General features: G+C 35.6%; 2 protein-coding genes across 4 annotated transcripts in view; one reads left to right on the top strand and one right to left on the bottom strand.

Moving 5' to 3' along the window:
• On the top strand, positions 1 to 4,672 carry LOC105196934 (protein FAM76A). The gene is made up of 7 exons (XM_011163102.3): positions 1 to 96; positions 1,951 to 2,015; positions 2,108 to 2,321; positions 2,949 to 3,085; positions 3,405 to 3,648; positions 3,734 to 3,971; positions 4,105 to 4,672. Exons 1-6 carry the CDS (start codon positions 1 to 3, stop codon positions 3,965 to 3,967), a joined length of 990 nt encoding a protein of 329 aa, XP_011161404.1. The 3' UTR covers positions 3,968 to 3,971; positions 4,105 to 4,672.
• A 1,809-nt stretch (positions 4,673 to 6,481) lies between these two features.
• LOC105196936 (PR domain zinc finger protein 1) overlaps positions 6,482 to 22,702 on the bottom strand; it is a 47,730-nt gene continuing 31,509 nt past the window's right edge. For 2 of the 3 annotated variants that reach the window (XM_039456273.1, XM_026137635.2), the window contains 7 exons: positions 20,056 to 20,268; positions 18,444 to 18,563; positions 16,517 to 16,642; positions 16,278 to 16,404; positions 13,062 to 14,987; positions 12,283 to 12,624; positions 6,482 to 12,056 (listed from right to left, as the gene is read on the bottom strand). In XM_039456273.1, coding sequence (XP_039312207.1) covers positions 11,896 to 12,056; positions 12,283 to 12,624; positions 13,062 to 14,987; positions 16,278 to 16,404; positions 16,517 to 16,642; positions 18,444 to 18,563; positions 20,056 to 20,262 — 3,009 coding nt within the window. In that variant the 5' untranslated portion in view covers positions 20,263 to 20,268 and the 3' untranslated portion in view covers positions 6,482 to 11,895. The remainder of the gene's footprint in view (positions 12,057 to 12,282; positions 12,625 to 13,061; positions 14,988 to 16,277; positions 16,405 to 16,516; positions 16,643 to 18,443; positions 18,564 to 20,055; positions 20,269 to 22,702) is intronic. The other variant, XM_011163104.3, reaches the window with a different exon arrangement.

Genomic DNA, 22,702 nt, shown 5'->3' with positions numbered 1-22,702 from the left:
ATGAGCGCGAACAACGTGCAAGCGCTTTTCGCGTGCTCCCGGTGCTTCTCCAGACATCCCTTCGAGGACCTCTCACCCGGCCAGCAATTGTGCAAGGTACGCGCCTCGTCTGTTTCCTCGCGGGCGTCACGCGGCATCCTTGTTTCTGAATTCACGCGATGACGCCGCGGCATTGAGAGGATCTCAGGATTCCGATGCCGTTCGCGAAATCGCGATGAAACGGGGTACGACAAAACAGCGAGTGTTACTTTTATCGCCGCGTCTACAAGATTTGTCATAATAAAAATTAAAAATTCAATAGAAGTTTTCTATGATGCGTTTATCTTGGAAACATAGCTTTTGTGTAAATATGTCCTAGAGGAAATTACATGTGCCTCAGAAGAAATTTTAAGTACAATAGGCTGCATTTCTTGTCACGTTTTTGTGTTATCGCAGAGCGTGATTACTTGACTCAAAAATATTTCTTGAGGTATTAATTTTCTTATTATCAAGATTACTTTATTAGAATGTTTTATTATATTGTAAATATAGCATGATTATAAACAAAATATAGATGAAAATATAAGGTTGCGAAAGGTTGTTGAAAAAATTGAAATAGTGATATGTGATAGATCATTAATATTAAATTTTCATGATACGTTTGCAAATATAGTTTTTGTGTAAATTCGTTGTATATGTAACTGAGAAAATTTAAAGTGTAATTCAGCAAGGTGTATTTCTTATGTTTAGATGATTTTACAATCATTTGTTAGGATATAGTGTAAAGTATACGATTACTTATAAGAAAGTATTGTTTGAATAAAAGAGAACATTTGAAACACATGACTTAAAAATACTTGGATTATAATTTTCAAAAATATTTCTTAGGATGTTAGTTTTCTTATAGATTATGTCAAGATTGCTTTGTTAGAATATTTTATTTTGTAAATGAATAATAATAAGTACATAATAACTAAAATTGTCAAATCTGCAAAACATTGTTATGAAAACATGAAAAATTGAAAAAGAAATATAGAATTAGTAATTGAAGTGATTTATCATGTGCTTTAGCAATGAAATTTTTTTTTCAATAAAATTTGCTATGACACATTTGGATAACATATTGTGTAAATTTGTTACATATGTGAAAGTACAATGGCTTGCATTCTTTGAATGATGATTCTTTGTTGTACCATAAAATATGATTAGAAAGTATCATAAAATGTGAGAGAAAGTATTGGTTTTTCTGTAAATATATTGTCCATTTATCTAAGGAAATGTTAAATACAATAAAATTGTTTGGATAATTCTTTCTTGTGTCATACTGTAAAATGTGTTTATTTGAGAGAAATTAAATATTTGAATAAAAAAATTTGAGACACACATGGCTCCTAAATATTTGAATGTTAATTTTTTACTATTATCAGGATTATTTTGTTAGAATATTTTATTATACTGTAAATGTATGATAGTAAACACATAAAACACATAAAGATATGAAAAATTGCTAGGAAAATATGAACAATTAAAATAGAAATATTTGATAAATTAGTAATATTACATTTCTATGATATGCTTGAAAAACATGGTTTTTGTGTAAATACATACAAATGTAAATTAAGAAATTTGAAGTACAATTTGATAAACTGCAGTTTCTTCACTTTCAGTTGATTTCAGTTTTTGTTGGGCTATAAACATAAAATGTGATTATTTGCAAGAAAGTATTTTTTTTTTTTTTATTTAATTTGACACATGTAACTGGAAAATATTGTATAGGATGTTAATTTTGTTATAGATTCTTAAGATTACTTTGCTAAAATATTTCATTGTACTGTAAATGCATAATAACAAACTGTGAAAAAATGCAAAAGATATTGTTAGGAGGATACAAGAAAAAAAATATATTAGACAATATATTAGCAAATATATTATGTTTCTGATAATACTTAAGATAATTTGTTGTTCAAATAGGAATGCAGAGGAGCCTTTCCCGTAGTAAAATGTACATACTGCAGATCGGAATTCCAGCAAACAATGTAAGTGTGAAAACAAATCACTGTTCTTGTAAACATTTTCTGTAAAATGGAACAGATAGATAACATTATTATTATTTCAATTCTTTTTACAGAAAGGGTAACACAAGCACCATATGTAAAAAGTGTGAGCAAAATGTAAAGTCCTATGGAAAGCCGTCGGCTTGCGAGTACTGCAATACTATTGCTGCATTTATTGGTAGTAAGTGTCAACGGTGTACAAATTCAGAGAAACGCTATGGACCTCCAGTCACATGCGAGCAATGCAAGCAGAAGTGTGCCTTTGATAGACAGGACGAGGATAAGAAGGTAACGCAAAGGCGGTATGCTTGTAGCTCTCAATATTTGAAGGAGACGATCTCTAGCTGTGCAATATAGAAACCAGATTTTATGCTGAAACTTATTTTTTTCTAATATTGTTTTTCTTTTCTTTTTTTTATTTCTTTATATTCGGTAATACAACTTACTCCTATTTCTCCGAGAATATGTATGAATATTTTTTTTACTCACATTTTTTTAAATCTCACCAAATATTACCACAATGTGATTGTATTCTTGATCTTATTCTGTAGAGTTTGATGAAAGTATTCCTTAAGTAATAATAAATATTTCCATGAAAAATTTATATGAGATTTATGTAAATTAATTATTTTTTTAGTGGTATTTATATATACCTGTTTCTTAGTACAATACTTTGATTTTTTTTAATTACTCTGAATAACCGAGAGTAGCTGTGTATGCTCTATTTCGCTACGATACTTATATTTTCTGAATACATTTGACTTCCTGTCACGACTTCTTTTCTTTTTTTAGAGAGCGAATAAGCATCAAGTGTAATTTCTACAGCTAAGACCTCTCTCTCTTGTTGGTACATGGTAATACATCTATTTTATCACAATGTTACTTAATCGGTTACGGTGATGTTTTGGTTTTTAGGTAGATGGCAAGTTATTATGTTGGCTGTGTACACTGTCATATAAACGAGCGTTGGCAAAGACAAAGCAATCGGATGCAGAGAGACGAGCGCATATGAAAATGGCGCAGCAGCGGGCCGCGAAGCACAAAGAACAAAAGTAATTATCCAGATACATAATATTACAAGGTAATAGCGTATTTGATTTGCTGACTCTACTCGACTTCGAGTCGATGTTCTTTTTAGCTCAATTTCTTACGCAATTTATCTTTTTTTTTATTCCTAAAAAGAACAAGCCAACTCGGAGTCGGGTCGAGTAAAAAAAAACGATTACGCTATAACTTTGTACTTAGTAGTTTTAATATTGTGTGTATAACACAAATTTTCAAAGTATGTTCTATGTGAAATACACATTCGATAAGCATTTTAAACTGTTTTGATGAAATTCTCAATTATATATCTCGTACTTTCTGTTGCAGATTGAAGGGCCATAATAAAAGACCCCACAGAGTCGATGTAACAAAACTGCCACCGCAATCCGAAGGCGGAGATACGAACGGTCCCACTCCCGTGAAAGCAGCACGAATGGCCGGTGTACACGATCCTCACGATCCGAACAGCTCGGATCATGTAGTAGCGGTCACGCAGCTCAAAGAAACGATAGCAAATCTTCAGAAGCAAATCAACATAAAAGAGAATCAGTTATTAGCAAAAGATAGACAAGTGAGTGATGATTTTCCAGAAGTTTTTTTTAGAAACGATAAAATGAACAATATTTAACTTTGGCATTTTTTTTGTTTTGTTACAGATTACTGAACTGAAGGCGAAGAACTTCACATCCGAAACAGAATTGCGTAATAAGATGAAAGCGTCAGAGAAAGAGTACGAGGCAAAAATCTCTAATATGCAACAGAAGATATCTAGTTTGTTGAGGGAAGTAGCGACATTATCGAAAACGTCCAAGCGAGGTGATAGGGTGGCCGCTACCAAAACGGAGGCTGGGACCAACAGTGGGAGTGGAACAGACAGTCCCGTACCTTGATAAGGTAAGTACCTGATTTTCATTAACACTTTTAGGACGCTTATATCTTATGAAACGTTGTATCAAACAAAATCACGATAGCGACATAAAATCGTGTTAGCTGATACATGTTGCAAATAAACATTCCATTTTTCCAGAAAATTGGTTAGCTGTGACAACATACTCAAATGTTCGCGTACCCGTATAAATCATGTGATTATACATTATGCATATAGTTAATTGTTTCCATTAATAATGCGAAATTGTATTATTTTTCTAATTACTATAGGAATTAGAAAAGATATATTATTCTCTCAACATGCACTGGAGAAAGATCATATTCGCATCTCCATTTAGGGGAGATCGATAATGCAAGTGACAATTTATACAGGATTATGAACTTAGAGATAACTTTCTTCCCTTTTACTTTTCTGATGACTGTCAGAACCACTTTTATTTTCGTGCGACTTGTTCGAACGGCAACTTTTATGCCTAGTGAAATTCGAATAAACACAAATTAAGTATTGTTTTATGCCTCGAAATTACTGTGAAATCATTGTGGTAGTTTCGAGGATTGATTGTACAATGCATATGAAAATAATAAGTGGCAACGTAGCCTTTTATTATTTATGATAATAATGATGTAAATGACGATAAATCAGGATATGATGACTTGTAGATCAATTTATAATAAAAACTAAAAAATTGTCCTGTGAGTCCACATATCCAGTTCACATCCATATCCACATTGTTATTCTTCCCCTTGCGTGTAAATCGTGTGATTGTGATGTGACTAGTGTTCTTAGCCCAGAAATATTTTTGGAATTTTGAGAAAAGATGGATTTTTCTTAATTTTTCTCTTGTATTTTTTTGGATTTATTTTTTAAGATAATGTCATCTTTATTGTCTTCTATGTTAATGGTTTTAAAGAAACTTTTAGGTCCGAATTTATAGATGTTTCTCAGATTTCAAATTTGTTTTTGTCTTGTGTATTACATTATTATCTGTGAGACAGAGATAGATTTGAGATCTGAGAAACGTTTATTCGAATCTTAAAGTTTCTTTCACATTTAAAAGCTTGATAAGTAATTCATCAGTTACAGTCATATTTTTCTAATTTTTTCCGGAAAAAAATGAGCTTTATCACAATTTTATTTTTCACAAAAAAGAAAAAGAATTTTATTATCGTAAGATAACTCCAGTATATTTACGCTGTGCGGGGATTTACGCCGCAACAGTCAGATAAAATATATGAAATAGAAGTAGATATAACTTGCTTTTAACCATTCTATTATATTCCTTTAGTATTATGTTGTAATTTTACTTTTTTATTTTTAATATTAACGAAGTCATTGAAGTTAGAATCAGTTTGTCAATGTTATGAGTGACGCAGCGATGTATTACAATTACAATTTATATAAAATAATTTCTCTCTTTATAGAAAATATAAAAAGTTTATTATTTGGTTTTAGTTATGCAAGAAATTTTGTTAAGAATGACCAACTCACAAAATTATAATTTTTGAATTATTGTAATCAATGAGAAGTTCGTATATTTTTCTACATTAAACAAAAAAAGATCAAAGCCTAATATGTGCCTAAAATTAATAAAAAACAGTTTTTACCTACATTTATTTTTAAATCACATCAAATATTATTCATTTTTCTCGAAACGAATTTCGCGCGAGTTGGACGTTTCTTACATGGCTATGGCCATTTCGTGATACATAAATGTAATAAGTGTAGAGAAAGGATGGAGTATAAAAAAACATAAGTACTCTTTTATTCTAATTTGATCGTTCCACATCTTTTGTCTAATTTGCTGACTCCTACTACATTTAGCAAAAAATGTAAGAGTTTTTAAAAGTTTTTTTTCAAATATAAGAAAATAAATATTTCGTATTTTTAATTTTTTTTATAGCAATAGACAGTATAGAGTTTTTATTAGTATAATTTATTTACCTTAAATATAATAAGTAATATTTGATAAATTAAGTTTTCCATCGGTGAGGCAATATATACCGGAGTTACCCTAATTACTTTTTTTCGTATTTTTGGGAAAAAACTTTTTTCCCTCAATTTTATTTTTCTGGAAAATGAACATTCTAAACGTGATTCTTGCATCAATTTTAAGCATTAACATTACGTTGAATGATGGACTATAACGATGTATGTAGGGATGGTAGTGATATGTGCATATAAATATCCAACAGCCATATATTTATTCTTTATTTTAAGAAACAAATGCTAATTGAGCATTACCTATTCAATAATTATAATGATAATAAATGCGTAACAATTTCACTATATATATATATATGTATACGAAGTGTAAGGATAATTAACATTTAATTTATAGTCGTTTAAATACGTACGAGCGCGTGCACGCGTGCGCGCGCGTGTGCGTGCACGGTACAATTGGATTGTTTATCCTTTAATTATTACGAGATGATAAGAACTAAATATTGCTTGTTTGTTCTCGAGGCGGTTAGTCGCCCACGCTTGTCGCTTTTCTCTCCATATTTCACTACTTTCAGCGTATGTATTTACATGGTCTTCACCGTTTGCCTCTTTACGCACTGCGCCGTGTGCTCTCCGCTCCCATCTCCACGTTCTCGCTATTAGCGTTTCAAAGTCCTAAGCGCCTAAGGTTTCTCCTCCCCTAGCTCCGTTTTAACTTCGTTATTCGTAATAGTGCTCTCAAAATACAGGCAAGGCGGGGATTCGAGGCAATGTACGGAATGTCACCCGGTGATGAGGAACGTCACCGGAAACCGCGAATGTCGCCAAAAGAAATTTCATTATTGCTTGTATAACGCGATATTACTTCAACGAGCCTTGGAAAAAAATTTTTTTCAAGGTCGTTGCCTCCACTTCGTCTTCGTCGCATCTCTCCTGCTTGCAGATATAGGCGCCTTACAGATGAACGATGCCGAAGAACGCGCGCGCGGATACCTCGTACAACATCCGAGGAGCTCCTCGAGCGTGATCGCGGCAGCGTCTATTAGTACTTATATATTATCGCTAGTATAGCGCACGCTACGCTTGTACAGAAATGTTTTCATTGCTTTCTCGGCATCCCGTAGAATGCCCGCGAGTCGTCCACGTTGCCTGATTATTAAAGGGTATATCAGCAAATCAGTGTAAAGGCCCTGTGAATCTACGATACATCGTCTCGCGTTCGCATTTACCAGTCCAGTTCGCGAAACGCTCGTTAAACTTATTACGGTATAATTGCCGGGACAGTCGAGGAGGAACTCTTCGTTCGAGTGCGTTCGACGGTGTCCTAGCGGACAGGTGATGGATAGTATGAGGGTAATAGGTAATTCGGGGAGAATGGAGAAACGAGGAGCATCAGTTTCGCAAAGATCTCGCGCGTGATCTTGGTATAGGAGAGCATTGGTAGTCGCGTGTCCCCTATTACATCTCGAAAGATGAATGATTCAGCTAAAGGATTCAGCTAAGGATTTCTTTGGATTTATATATAAATTGTTGCGGCCTGGTGTTGCAACATCAGAGACGCGAGGGGTGGAGGCGGGGGGGGGAGATTTTTGCGAAACCGAAGCCTCGGAGGATCTTGCGAAGGAAGCCGAAATTTAGAACAATAATCTAATACACTCCTGCATTCTTGAAAATCGCACACTCTCTCACTCTCGCGCTCTCTTTCCTTTTCTCTCTCGCTTCGCACGGAATCGTATCGCGATGCACGTGACTCTTTAAAATCTCACAAACATTCGAATAGCCGTGTGTATATCAGTCTGCGATACGTCCCTTAGATTAATATCTTTACGCAGAAAAAAAATTTGTATCAAATCAACAAGTCGTTTCACATATGAGCAAGAATATATAAAATCTTTTTGAAAGAATTTGATAGACGAATATACACGAAGAAAATTTCTTCATGTAAGCAAATTATGTCTATTTATGATTATAAATTCTTTGAAGAAGTTGTAACTTCTGCATTTATTTATAAATTTTTTTTTATATATATTTCATTTTACATTTTTTTGTTGGACGTTATATATGTTAGTTGCGCTTCTCATGCTGAAGAATGACAAGTTAGTCAGAAACGTACATGTTTCCTATCTCATAATGTAACGAAAATCAAGATTTAATACATATCCGTTACTATTTTATTCTAATTTATTTGCTCATTGATTGACTTTACTTATTTCTTCTTCTTCGCGTGCTATACGCTTCTCAACATGTGTAGGCGATCTTTTCTGCATATATTTGTAGATATATGCAGATTTGCATATATTTGTAAATATATGCAGATCCTACAGTTTTAACGCCGGTTCCGAACGAATTAATAGAAGAGACTTTTTTAGACAAAGTCACTCTCGGTAATTTGCCTTCTGAGAGGTGATCGTTTTTCAATCAATTAAAAACTGATTTTCACCAATATAGATTAATTTTGGTTAATTTATCTTGGTTTAATTTACTCTTTACCTTTTCTGAGTTCTAAAAATTAGAAAAAGATAAAAAGTAAATTAAACTCAAGATCAAAGTTATAATTTACATCGGGATGGAAATGGACATTCGCGTTATATTGTTCTAGATCGATTTGAATCCGAATCTTTGGCACGGAGAGTAAACTCGCAACTCCTTGTGTCACACTGTCACATTTGTTGAATTGTGTTTGCATATATCGAGCGTGAGTTTTAAATTCATTTTGTTTATTTATTTTTCAAAAAGATTTTATATTCTCGTTTCTATGTGAAATAATGAATTGATTTGATATTAATTTTTTCCTGCGTACGGAACGACGACTCCGGAGATCTCGATTTCGGGTTTAAAAATTCGTATCGTTCGTTAAAAAATTCTCTTTCTCGCCCCCGACCCTCACGATGACGAAACCCCTCCCCGGAGTCGTCCCTCAGTTGAAGATTGAGTTGTTTCGCACCACGTACGGTAAGCTGCGCTCAGGATTAACTCGTTCGATCTAGCTTAGCATTAATGGAAGTGTTCGAATTCGCCGAATTTGCGTAAAATCAATAGAAGCTGCGGGAAAGAAGAACAGCATCTTCGACGATTCGTTAATTCTAATTTTTTTTTTTTTTTACTTTTTGCGCTATGTACAGGAAGCACGACGTGATCGAAGAATCGATTCGCGCGCACGCGATATTTGATAATTGTTTCCACGGAGATTTAACTCAATTTCGAAATACTTTTTCCTTAAGAAACGCCGTAATTGCACTATGTTTCTCTCTCTCTTTCTCAGGACGTTTTGACTAGATTTTCTATCATAAACTTCCGATTTTACAGACAATTGCCCTCTCCTCTTTTAAATTTTGATCGTTTAAAGCTATGGATATCCTCAAACTGCGTGATATTAAGGAGATACTTTTTACAATCGAAACTTAAATTTATATAAAACATGTTCTCCTTTAGCTAATGGGCGTTAAAGAAAGAAAGATTCAGCTCAAGTAAATAGAAACATGCCCATGCATGCAAGCTAATAGGACAGCAATATTACAAATAGGTATATGTTTGGCGTGGATCGAAGACTGAAAAAAATATGGGAATAAGCGCGATGAAAAATTACGGTGCACAATTTCATATATGCGATTACTTTTATCGCTTCACTCTGCGGTTAAAGCCCGAAAAGAGCTTATTATGCTACACATCACTATACCGACAAGAAAACGAATTCTCGGCGTAAAATTTCGACAAATATTACGTCGTTAATAAATAACACGATCGTTAAAATCTAAAATCTCTTGCTTAGGGATGCTAAAAGAAGCAACACTTTCAAAGCATTAATAAAATTATATGTACCGATCGTATCAAAAGCACGAGTATAATAGATAGAAGCGCACGTTGACAGTTTCAACGTCTTTTCTTTTTTATACACGATTCAATAAATTAATATTATTAATGAAATCTTTTAATAAAATTTACTTTTCGCGGAAGTTAACGTAAAGCGCAGTCTACCGTCCGCCAACCGACGACGACGGTATGCACGCATGTATGTGCGTATACACGCAAGTACACATACGCATATACATGTGTACACACGGATGTATATACACATATATAGGTATATATATTTATATGTATATATGTATAAAGGTATTCATAAATTAGAGCTCCTTATATTACTTCTTTTTAAATTACTGAATAATTAATAGTAATATTAATATATATATACAGGTACAGGTCTCGTATAGTTGCAGTCGTGTCGTCACTAGTTGTTCGAGTCTTTCTTGTTGCTTTTTGCTGCTGATCGTTCGTATTATTATGCGAACATTATTATGACGGGTGCCGACAAAATCCGCCATTTTACACACCGACCTAAAATCAGCCCGTCGAAGACTGCGTAAAATTTTGTTTCATGAGAATTATGTCTGAAATACATTTAAAGTCTATTTTTGCAATGTATCGATGATAATAATTAATGCAGCATGTGCCTTGCAATTTTCTGACAATGTATAGTAAAATCTTGCTAAATTATTAAAAATTTATCTTTCTTGCGCTTTAAATAATATTTTTGCAAAACTAAAATCAATTTTCTTAATTTTACTTAAAGTAATTTTTAAACCATTGAAATTTTAATAGTTTCCAATTTTTAATTTTTGCAATATAATTACGTTGAATGAATTAAGAAATATTAATATGTCTTTTTGTACATACAGATGTTTTTGAGAATAAAATCGCAATGCGTAAAAGATGTAAAAAATTATTTTATAAAATTATTCAATTGGAAGCATTTTAGACTGACATTTATCTAATTGTAAGTCGTTGGGAATTGTATGATGCGTCTTCGACGTGCAACTCTAAAATGCATCGTGGAAGAGTAATCGAGGAACTCGAGTGACTTTGGTACCGTTGCTTCTATGACCATTTTTTCTATTTTTATTGAAATGGCAGCATTACGATTTTTCTCAAACGATTAAACCTAATTATTTCGAACACCACTCTCTCTCTCTCTCTCTCTTTCGTTGATAACGCTACGATAGAAAAAATATAGAAATGAGTATTTACAAGGATAATTTACAAGGAAGGAACTTTATGCGCGTTTCTAGACAGAACTTTGTCGGCTTTCCTAGAAAAACCCATTTTCCTTTTCTACACATCATCATCTCGATATTAAAACAACAAAGTTCAAAGTGTCCGCTATAAAATTAGGCGGTTGTTGATCACAATCGATTAAACAACTTCTATTATGCAATTAGCGATGATTATTCTACGATTTACTTCTCCCGTGTTTCTCATTGTTTCGAGAAATTATTCACAAATCGTCTCAAATTTTGATGAAATATGGTTAGTTTGAAAAAATAGACTAAGATCAGTATTATAATCGTAAATAATTTTTGAATGAAAGAAAAAATGAATATATGAATTTGTAATTTATTATGCTTTCAAAGATTGATAATTATTTATGGCTACGAATACCGATCTAAATAAATTAAATTAAAAATCTGGAATCTGCTTTTTTTCTACTGTATTCATGTTTAAAATTATTTTAATGCAACTCAACATAAAAATTTTAACATTATAAAAATTAGAGATAATGAGAGTAGAGAGAAACAAGTAAAATAATTTTTTTAAGAGATTTTACCATAGTATTATGTATATATTTAAGAGTGTAAAATGTTTTCGAAAAAAAATTAATATTTTTCTAGGCTGTACAACTATAGAGAGAAAATTTTAATTCTCCAATTATGATTTTAATAGAAATCTATTAAAATTATTTGAAAACACTTTGAAAATCAACCATAATTTCATCGAAATTATGAAGAATTTGCGAAGATTTTTCGCGCGGTGCTATTTGCGAAAGCTCTCTTCTTTACTGCCATTCCAGAGAAGGAAAGCACCTATCTCATCTTTTCTGGTCAATCGCGAGCAATTACTCTTTTACGTTTCCACGATGCATTTGCGCCCGAGCGGAAGAGGGCTCATATCCCATGAGCGATTTATATACCGATGTAACATTATATAATGTACTTATGTACACTCGATAATGTGTGGCTGGGACGTTTCTATGACGCTCGGCCGACCTACAGAATTCTCTAGGTTGTGAAGGGACGTGGAGTGCGGGCCATGCGTCGATCCATGCCTGTCGTAATTATCGATGTGTTCCAACTCGCATTCCTTGGGCATATTTCCTGCAATAATACACCCGTTCAGCGTTATCTTTGTCTTCTTATCTAATGCTAATGTGCATTTATTCTCCTTTTTGAATAATCGATTAATTTTTCCCGAGGTTCTAAATGTGTCGAGACAATTTGTCGATTGATATAAATGATTGCCTTAGGCATGTGCAACAACGAAAAGATAAGCTGTTTCTTCATTTTATCTTGATTGTAAAACCTATCGAGAGTTCATACTTACCAACATTCATGTCAGGACCGTACTCGTAATACGTTGGCGAGCCCACAGCCGCGGCAAGCGCGAGCTCGTCCTCGATGTTGTTTGGTCTGCAGCTCGTTGTCTTCCAGTGAGTCCTGAGGCCGCTGGCGCTAATGTACTTTTTGTCGCAACCCTGGCAGGTGTAGGGTCGTTCGTTTGTGTGTAACCTCTTGTGCAGTTTCAAATGAACGAATTGGGTGAACTTGGCGGGGCAAAGGTCGCAGGCGTACGGCTTTTGGCCGGAGTGCAGTCTAAGGTGGGTCTTCAGATTTGAGGTTGAGCTGAATCTCTTCTTGCATATCTCGCATTGGTGCGGCTTTTCACCTGAGAACAATCGCATCAATAAATAAATACAAATGTATTGTTATACAATATATTTGGCACTAAATCTAGCAATAACATATTTTTTGTATATGATCGAATTCAGACAAGTTTTATTCGTAACGACAATTAACCATTACATCTTTTGTTTTGTATATTTAGGAAATGTTGCCTTCAAAATTGAACAAAAGAATAAAGAATCATTATTATATACACATCAATTAATAATTATATTATTAATGTTGTATATTATGATTCATAATTCGTATATATAAACCGAAAGCAATTGTTATAATTTAAAATAGTAAAAATTCGTAAATAAATTCACTAAGCAAAAATCTTATAAAATATATTAGCAATATGTTGAAGAGATAGAGAAATCATACTTTGATTGTTATTCGACAACTATGTCAAAACTAATTTTTATATTAACGGCTTACCGGTATGCACGAGATGATGCTTCTGAAGATGTGCGAGTTGTGTGAAGCTTTTGGTGCAGACATTGCATTTGAAGGGCCTCTCACCGGAATGCGTCCTCAGATGAACCTTGAGATTCGACAGTTGACCGAAAGTTTTGCAGCAGACATTGCACTCATAATGCATTTTGCCGTCCTTCTTCTTGAGCGGATAAGGCAGCGACCTGTAGCCCCTCGAGCCCTGGGAGTTGGGGCTGAGGGAGCCGCTCTGGGAACACCCGTGATCGTCCGGCGACAAAGAACTCGCCGGCGAATATCTGTTGAGGGACGACGAGGAATTGGGATGGATGGTGAGACCCGGATGGTGACCGAGGTGAAGATTGTGCGTGCCGGTGATCAACGCTTGGTTACCGTCGATTTGCATGGTCGACGAGGTGGGAAGCTGATGGCCACCGCTGCTGGTGGCTTCCAGCCGCCTGCCGTCCGTCGTCCTCTCGTAGACGACGTTACCGCTCGGCGTGGGTGAATAGGCGCTGCAATTGATAGACAGTGACGCGCCCATGTTGTGGTGCAGCGAGCCATTCTGGTGACCGTACAGATTACCGTACGGACTGTAGGACGAGGGCGACTGAATCGGCGAAATCGGTGAGACACTCTGATTGCTGCTGGTGCTGCTGCTGCTACTGCTACTACCGGCGGAATTCGGGTAAACCGGACTGGCGGACTCGATCTGACAGCTGGTGGCCCCTGAGCTGCCGGAGTAAAGGATCGTCGTCGGGGTGGGCACGCCGTTCTGACTTGACGACGGCGACGGCGATTTGGTCTTTCGCTTGGGCGGACAACCGTTCACTGTCGTGGACGCCGAATGCGGACTGCTGGTGGACGTTAGCATTGCGCTAGACGAGAGCACGCTCGTACTGGAATGTATGCCACCGCCGGGATTGCTGGATGAATGCAAATTTCCAGGATGCGGCGGCAGACTGCCGTTGCTGCTTCCACCGGTGCTCGAATGCAGTCCTCCTCCTGTACTGGAGTGCAGATTGCCGGTGGGGCTCTGCATGCTAGGTAATACGCCACCGTTGCCACTGGTCGAATTCACACACGAATCCGTTTGTAAGGGCAGATTCGAGCTAGAGTCTGGGCTGCAGGGCAGAATGTTTCCGTAACGATGGGACTTCTTGTAAGAATATGCCATCTCGGTGGGACTGGAAGGTGGCGGCGTCACTGAGTCCGCGTGAGTCTGATGGTGTAGCTGATGGTGCTGATGGTGTTGTTGCGAGCCACCATTGTGATGATGATGGTTGTGGCTATTGTTATTGTTGTCTGTGCTGTTACGCAACAGAATGTTCTCCAGGATGGAACTGCTGGGGTTGGCTAGGTAAGCGGGTCTGCCGGACATCGGCAAATTACCACCTTTAACCTCCGGCTCGTAAAAGGGTTTCATATTCTTCTCAGAGATCTCATCCTCATTCACGGTCGACAACACCGTGCTCTTTTGTAGGATGATAGGTGATACCGGCTTCTGAAGTTCCGGAGTGACTGCCCGACTGGACAACTCTTGATCCTTGTCCTTCGTCGGACCGTCAGCGATGCCCTTTGTGGCTTGAAAATTACCGTAGGTCTTGGAGATCTTGATCTTGACTTTTCTATATTCGTTCTTCGCTGCGGTGTTGTCTTGCTTCAAAATCTCGTCGTTGCACACTGACGATTTGGCATTCTTACTGAAATCCAGCACGTAGTTGTTCTCACTATCGGATTCGCTGCTTTCCTCAGGTGGTGTTAGGATCTCGTCGTGGTAACCGTTTGAATGATAACCCTCGTCTGACCTCACGGAACCATCTGTTGGTGTCATCTGACGCCTCTCGTAGATCGATGAATCTTTCAAGGGCGATATTACGTCGACAGCGGGCGAAATTTCCGTTGGTAGCGTCGATTGTTGTACTTGTTGTCCTGTAAAAATAATTGATAATAAAATATAAAAATCTTTTTAATAATAAATATCGCGCGTTATAAATATATTTAAATAAATTTGACGTATGAGTGAAAAAGGTGTTGCTTCTTTTTATATATATATATATATATATAAATTTATTTAAAAATACAAAATTGAATTTTTATGTAATCAAAAACAATGTAGTAAAAAATGAATAAATAGTGCAAAAAGAGGTCACTTTATGAGCTTTCAGTTTGCAACACAGACAAGTTTACAAAACGGGATTTTTATGCAAATATTTGATTGCATTATATAAATTTTGGAACAGCCCTCATGTATTTATTATTTTATTTATCACGTTTTATTTAGCATATTGAATTTTATGTTTAAGATCAGGTATAGGAAGTAATGAGTTACTAGTAACATTGTTACCGTTACCTTTTTGTAACGATTTGGTAATGACGTTACAATTTTTCATAACGGTAATGGTAGGGCTGAAATAGTCACTTTTGACAAATAATGCGTTACTCATTGAAAAAAAATGGAACTTGTTACTTTACATAACGTTACGTTACATAACGGGTCAAAGTAACGCATTAGTAACTCATTACGTTTGTTTGTTACGTAATGAGTTAACTAATGAGTTACTTTTTTTAATGAGTAACGCGTAATGGTATCGAGTTATTTATCAAAAGTGACTATTCCAACTCTGATTATACCATTACTGTTATAAAAAATTATAACCTCATCGCCGGGTCATTATTATAAAAAAGTATTGCTAACGGTAACGATGTTATTTGTAGCTCATTACTTACCATTCCTGCATATAAGAGTTATTGGAGATATAAGGCCAAAAGCACAATTTTGCATTTATCATAATTTTGCTATAATTTGCTATTCTATATCCGTTTCTGTAATATTACGCTATAATTTGTAAAATTACTTCAAAATAGTTGAAAGGTTCTCTGCTGGATGGATAACAATATATATATTAGTTTTGCTTACGATTTTAATTCGAATTAAATTGTATCATGTGACACTAGTTACCGTTTATATAATTATAATTTCTATTTTATAGAGAAGATTATTCATAAACATACAAATTATGTTATAAAATACGCTGATAGAAATGCACAATTAATCAAGTGAAATTTAATACAAGCTGCGAATGGCAGCGTTGTAACACTAATCATTTTAATATATTATAAATGTTAGTGGTAAATTGAGATTTTTCGATTGCTAAATTTTCATGTTGTGATTTAATTTCCACGCTTATATTAGCTTACAGTGAATATATATCTACTTACGTATTCTCTGAAGCATCAGCTCACCGGTGAGCGGATAATTGAGCCTTTCCGCGAATTCCCTGCAGTACCAAACTAGCAACTCTTGATGCGGTAATATTGGCTTGATCGTGTAAAAATAAATGTTCATCTGAAACACAAGTAGCAACAATTTTGAGCTTTTTCCCTTGCGCGGAGAATAATCTAGACGTGATTCAAAATATATGCTCCTTCGCAAGATGCGATTCGCAAAATTACTTTACCTTATACTGGCATGCTATTAGGTTTTGCGATTCGGACGAGTAGGCGGGATTCACGTAACGCATCCAATTTGATTTCTGGACGTCATAACCGTCGATGTAATAGAACAGCTCGTTGTTCTTGTATACCTGAGCAATGGAAAAATCACTTTGTATTCGCAGCAATCGAAATATTTTCATGAAAAAAATTATCATTACGGATTGGCGGATGGTTGACGAATTTTTAATTACTGGCACATATTGTTTATAGATATGTTCCAAAAATACGAATGTCTAAAGCAGTTTTCACTCATTATCACTATTATTATACAATATATTTGATATATTCTCTCGTGATTATACTGAAGTTTGTACAATATATTGTGTGAAATTTGATGTTGCACAATATTATTGATTGTCTGAAGAGGCTATATTAAGGATTCGTGCAATATATTCAATTATTCAATTTATTTTCGTTCAATTTTGGCTTGCTCGGTGATAAAATTATTGATTAATTTTTGTCATAAATATTTTATCGAACATGCTGCATGTTTCTGATGACAATTAGATAAGATCAAAGTCAGACATTAAATTTATAACATACGATAGAAAACGTTTAATATTTATGTTGAAACCGTGTTTGTTCAAACATTTTTATGTTGAAGTTTATCCATATATATGTCATTAGATTCCAAACATAATTTATACTATGATTATTCTGAGATAATTGAAACAATATACATTCTTTATCATGCTGATGATTGATGATCATCATTTCAGCGTCAAACTATACATAAATTACATGATCAAAAGTGATCATTCAAGTTTCATTAATCAGCATTAATTCAGATATATGTGGTCTGTTAATATATGTGGTCTATTAATGCTAAAAATGAGCATCGAGCATCAATGAATTGGTATTTTATTGTGCAATAGCATAGGGAGCCCAATATTTTACAAATTGCGCGATATATTTCAAAGAACTTTTGATTCATGCAATATATTGCACAAATCTTCAATGTAACCTACAGATATCAATAAAATCAATCATACAATATCAAATTGCGCAATAATATTGAGTGTCTAGAAGTTATCTATCTAGAATTTCTATTAAATTCTAGAGAATATTGTACAATAATATTGAGTATCCAGGGGCTGTTTAAAAGATGATCTAAAATTTTTTTAATTTTTTAAATTTCTTGAACGTCTAGAACCTCAATAATATTGTACAATATTCCTCTTGACAATGCAAAACAAACTTAATATACCTTCAGACGATCAATATATTGTGCAATAATGTCAAACGTCTGGGAGTCGCTTTATACATTGTAAGAGTTTCGTGCTGATAACATTTTTAGCTATAAATCGATCGTCTATTGTTAGATCATTAATAAAGCAAATATTGATAACTATTAATATATTTTGTTGATGATCATGGTTATCGAGAATAAGTTATTTTTAAAGTTACTTTTTTCGTGTTACATTTCAAAACTTTACAATATAAATTATAATTATTCTCGCTTTTTATCGCTAATGCGCGTACATTTTCTTATTATTACACAGAAACGTTAAATAATTATTAAAAAAAATTAAGAAAAAACCTAAGAAAAGGCATTAGCTAACGTTCGTTAGCTCTCATCGCGATTTGTACGTATCGTGTGTTTCATGCGAAGATCGCGAAGGAATCTAGTAATCGAAATGAATTGATGAGTTACGAGGCAACAACGGCTTCTCGCGGGTTTCGCTCTAAGGCTCGCTAGAACGATTGAAACCAGTTTCTGGACTTTGCTGGGCTTCTCCATCTATTCTAGTTTTTTTCCGCGTTTTCTTTTTTTTTATTTTCACTAGCGTTATATCGAATCTCTCTATGTTAAGTAATACATCGGCGGAGAATTATTCGTCGCGTAATCCGAATATCTCGATTGAATTAGAAATGTAAAGTTGACCTTACCCGCCAGAAGTATTTCCGGTTCGCGTCTGCCGGTACCGAATCCTTCGTGTACACCTGGCCGACCAGAGGCCCGAAACGTGTCCCTTTGGGGATGTAACCGGTGCTCCACACACCCAACACCTGCCACATATGTAATTTCCGATTAATCGGGTCGACTGAAATCGAGGGATGGTGCATATTTAAAGCTTAAATATCAATTTAGCCTCTTAGTTCTCATCTCTTAATTTATACATCCGTCAAATTTTATAATCGAAAACTCTCCAATACGTTTTGTAATATTTTATAACTTGATATAAATTTTTTAATTTTTGATAAAAGGTGTCGCAAAAAAGTAAATGAATTAAAAGGAATGAATCACTTTTATAAGTATGAAGTTTTCTTACGACATCGATTCTATTATAATTCGGAGTAATAAATCAATTCTATAATCCATATATAATGGATTCACAGTTTCGAAACCCGAGAAATTGCGCTACCAATAAATTCTTCTCTACGAGTCTTCAAGCTTTGTTCGGAAAGCTGTAAAAGCTACCAAAATGTATAAATGATCGGTGATTGGTAAAAGCGCATTGTTTGCTTCTTCCGATATTCTCATCGTCCGGCGTTCTCATCTATTTCGGCGTTGTGTTAAAATACGCGGCAGAGAGAAGATAGAACCTATTTTCACTCCGGCTCACGTTAGAATAGAATCCACCCTATTGCATAGAAACGTCCATTCGGCAAAACTAATTTAACTCTTCGGTGCTTTCAGTCCAGCACGCGCTTCCGATGCTTTTGTTTCTCTTTTGACAAACGAAAACTCAACCGACGGACGTCGATTAGCCCATCGCGCGCTTCTCGTTCTCGATATATTGTATTACATCGTTGCGATTCGCGTACGCCTCCGGCCGGGCCCGAAATTTCGCAAGCGGCATTTCGAGAGGCTTCGAACAAAAGTTTCACGCCGATTGCACCGAACGTTCTCGATTCTCAGCCGCGCTGAGGAAAGTGTAACAATTCGACTTCGTCTCTAGGTCATGCCTCGTAAGTTAATTAGCCTTGTCTCTTGGTCAAGTTTGATTTCGTGATGTCGTTCGGCCAACGCCTTCCCGTTTCATGTTCAACGCTTCACATTTATCTAAAATCTATCCAAAAATCCTTTGTGCTTCTTTGTCAGTCACTGCAATTCGTATCGCTTTACTTTCTCCTAACGGAAACTTTTAATCAAAAATTGAAAAAAAATCATTACTGTCTAAAAACAATATGATATATACTATTGTGAGTAAAATCACAGTTACATGAATCGTAATTGATATTTGAAAATTCTGTTTAAAAGTTATGAACTATAACAAGCAGAGAACGAAAACATTAGTGGACGAGAGATTAAAAGTCTGATTATGACCAAATTTCTATCAGTACTTTTCAGTAGTTTAGGATTAATGTTGCTCGCGTGTACTAATATCTGTTTAAATCCCGAAGTTTCCGCATGGCGCTTAACCTTTCGCTTTAGAAGATTGCGATTTTTTTCCGGAAATTGTCAGTTCTTTCGCGTGATGTTGCACAAGCTTAGCTTAGCTGGGATTAAAAAATTTAATAACATGATGCGATTCACGATTAAACACGCGGCTCCTACCGAGGAGGTTTTGGGATGAGTTTCTTGTGCGAAAGAACATACATCGTTGAGGGCCTGAGAGGGTTTGAGGACCAGGTTCCGTGGCAAGGACGCTTCCGCACGATTACTATCGTTCGGTGATGCCGACACATCCGGTACCAAATACACGGCATGCTGCTCGAATTCTTCCTCTCTCAAGGTCGCGTGATCCCACTCGCTGGCCTCCATCCTTCACTGCAAATAGAATCAGAAATTCATGTTAATTTCGTTCGACGTCGGGAAGATTTTGCGAGAGTATTTCTCAATTTTTTTTTTATTTTAATAATATATTTCTTCATTATATTTAGCCCGATACATCCGATATACATTTACAATGCCTAAGAATATATAACTTAGATTAACACAAAATTATTATCTTTCGCGGTTTTATCGTAAAGCGATCTCAAGTTTCAGCGTTATGGATTATGGGCCAGAAGCCACGTTTCAGCTTAGGGATCTCTTCCATAATCTTAGATAATAGAAGCTAATTTATCCCGTGGCAGTCCTGAAAAACTGCGTACAATCGAATGACGGATTAAATGTCCTTTTAAGCGGATTACGTTAAAAAGAATTCGAATTTTTACGATATGTTTTAAGATTATTAATGCTATCGTATACGTCGCTGTCACACGCGTGTTATATCTTCCGCCTGTTATTCGATACTACTTGTTAACGATCTCTAGGAAGCGAGCTCGCATATTTCATTCTCGTCCGTTCAATAACACTTCGAATGAATAATCGAAGCTTCGCCATTGATGCCCACTATTTTTTACCCGTATTGTTTTTTTATAGGTTTACGTTTTTTTTTTATTTTTATCGTCGAGCGAACACTCGATTAAGCTCAGGCATCATCATTAAGTCTTGCACGAGTTAAACGGTGCGATCGTTATCGAAGGAATAATTAAAAAGTCCTGGCGGTGCGCAGTTCTATTCCTTGCTTCATGCATTCGCGCAACTCCGGGAAATGATAAATTCGCAATAAACGCGAATCGAAACGCGAACTATTTGAAATTGACCGAAGGCGATGTAAGAATAAGTAATGAACGAAGTAAAAAACGCAGTTAACGCTTAGCAATCAAATATCATTTCGTACGGCTGTTTTTCGCGATGCTTTCGATACCGAATACCTCGTTTGAGTCAGTATATTCGAAATAACGTGCAATCAATGATCGTACGAGCTCGAGATAATAACCATTTGTTCACGGGCAGCGCCAGCGATGTTATTAAAATATCAAATTAATATCACAAAGAATTTTCCGCGAACGTGAGAAATAATTGCCAGCGCGGAAAATATCATTGAATGAATCGCGATCCGCGATCCAGTTTCCTCGACAGTGCCGAGACTCTTCAATTTGCGGTGGTGCAACACTTTAACACCGCGAAAGTGAAACCCGTCCACGCATTGATCGACTGCAGGGGTGGGAGGGAGGGAGGAGGGAAGGAGAAGCAGGGGGTGGTAGGGCGGACGGGGGCATAAACTCCGAAGTCCCTCCCCTTTCGCTACCACCCGCTGAGGGTTTTCGCTACCCGGTGGATTTCGATTTCCATGAAAATCGCGCACCGCCGGTATCGCAAACCGCTCGCTCGCGTATGTTTTCGATGCGATTTTTCGAAAGCGTTTTATCACGTACCCGAATTCTCGGGGAAATAGATTTCTTACAAAACAGATATATCGCATTTTCGAGATTAATTCTTTTCATAAAACGCAATAAGTGTAAACGGTGATGTTATCTCGGGGATGTTATTTACAGATAATTTTTTTCTTTTTTTTTTCATAAACGCTTAGAAGCTTGGATTTCTCAATTTTCCCCCTGACAAACAATCGGTTATTTTCAGCTTCTCGTAACAGCTCTCTCGAAAATTGATTGTTGCATTCAAAGTCCTAGAGTTTCTCTCCTTTTATTTCTTTCCATTTCGAAAAATACCGAGAGAGCACGAATATTGTATAATGCGGTTTTCTGGCCTAGCGCAGAAGCATTTTTCTCGGTTATTTCGTACTTCGTGCGATATTTATTTTTCATCAACTTGCAATTATGACACATTTTATTTATGCACCGTTTATTTGTATCTACTTTTATCGTATTTATATATCTATTTTATTATTTTTTAATCAGAAGAATTGATTTCTTATGTCACAGAATTAACCAATTTGACTTTCTCGGCGTAATTAACTTAAATTACTTTTCACAATTTATATTTGCCGATATCCACCGGCATTTTATTTTAACACGAATTATAACAAAGTCCCCCTTTCTTTCGCGTTTTTTTAAACTTGCAATAAAATTTCCAAACAGAAAATTTGAAAAATGTTACTACAAAAACTATTGAAATAACAAGCAATGCGCTGCATTTTGCACAAAAGATCGTGTTGCACTCGCAACATCGCAAAAATTGCAGCCGCGACAGGATCGATCCCAGCGAAAGGATGTATATGGTGTTTTGGTCGGTCGCGTTACGCTCTGCATTGCACGAATTTTTCCGATTCTTTTATATCATCTATAATCGTTAGCCTTTTTCTAATGAAAATAAGATGTGCGTATTATTTCAATTTCTTATTATTCTTTTGCAAAATATTCCATTCGAAGAATCCGAGAAATATCTGGTCTCCCTCGTGAAGTACAGTATTTAT

Source organism: Solenopsis invicta, chromosome 12 (assembly GCF_016802725.1).
Source record: "Solenopsis invicta isolate M01_SB chromosome 12, UNIL_Sinv_3.0, whole genome shotgun sequence".
NCBI classification, from domain to species: Eukaryota; Metazoa; Arthropoda; class Insecta; order Hymenoptera; family Formicidae; genus Solenopsis; species Solenopsis invicta.
The sequence above is the reverse complement of the archived record's forward strand: the minus strand, read 5'-3'. Positions and strand labels throughout refer to the sequence as shown.

Coding starts and splice junctions, on each gene's coding strand:
- LOC105196934 (XM_011163102.3), top strand. CDS start 1: ATGAGCGCGAACAACGTGCAAGCGCTTTTCGCGTGCTCCCGGTGCTTC. Junction 2,016..2,107: donor TCGGAATTCCAGCAAACAAT/GTAAGTGTGAAA, acceptor TTCTTTTTACAG/AAAGGGTAACACAAGCACCA. Junction 2,322..2,948: donor GACAGGACGAGGATAAGAAG/GTAACGCAAAGG, acceptor TTTGGTTTTTAG/GTAGATGGCAAGTTATTATG.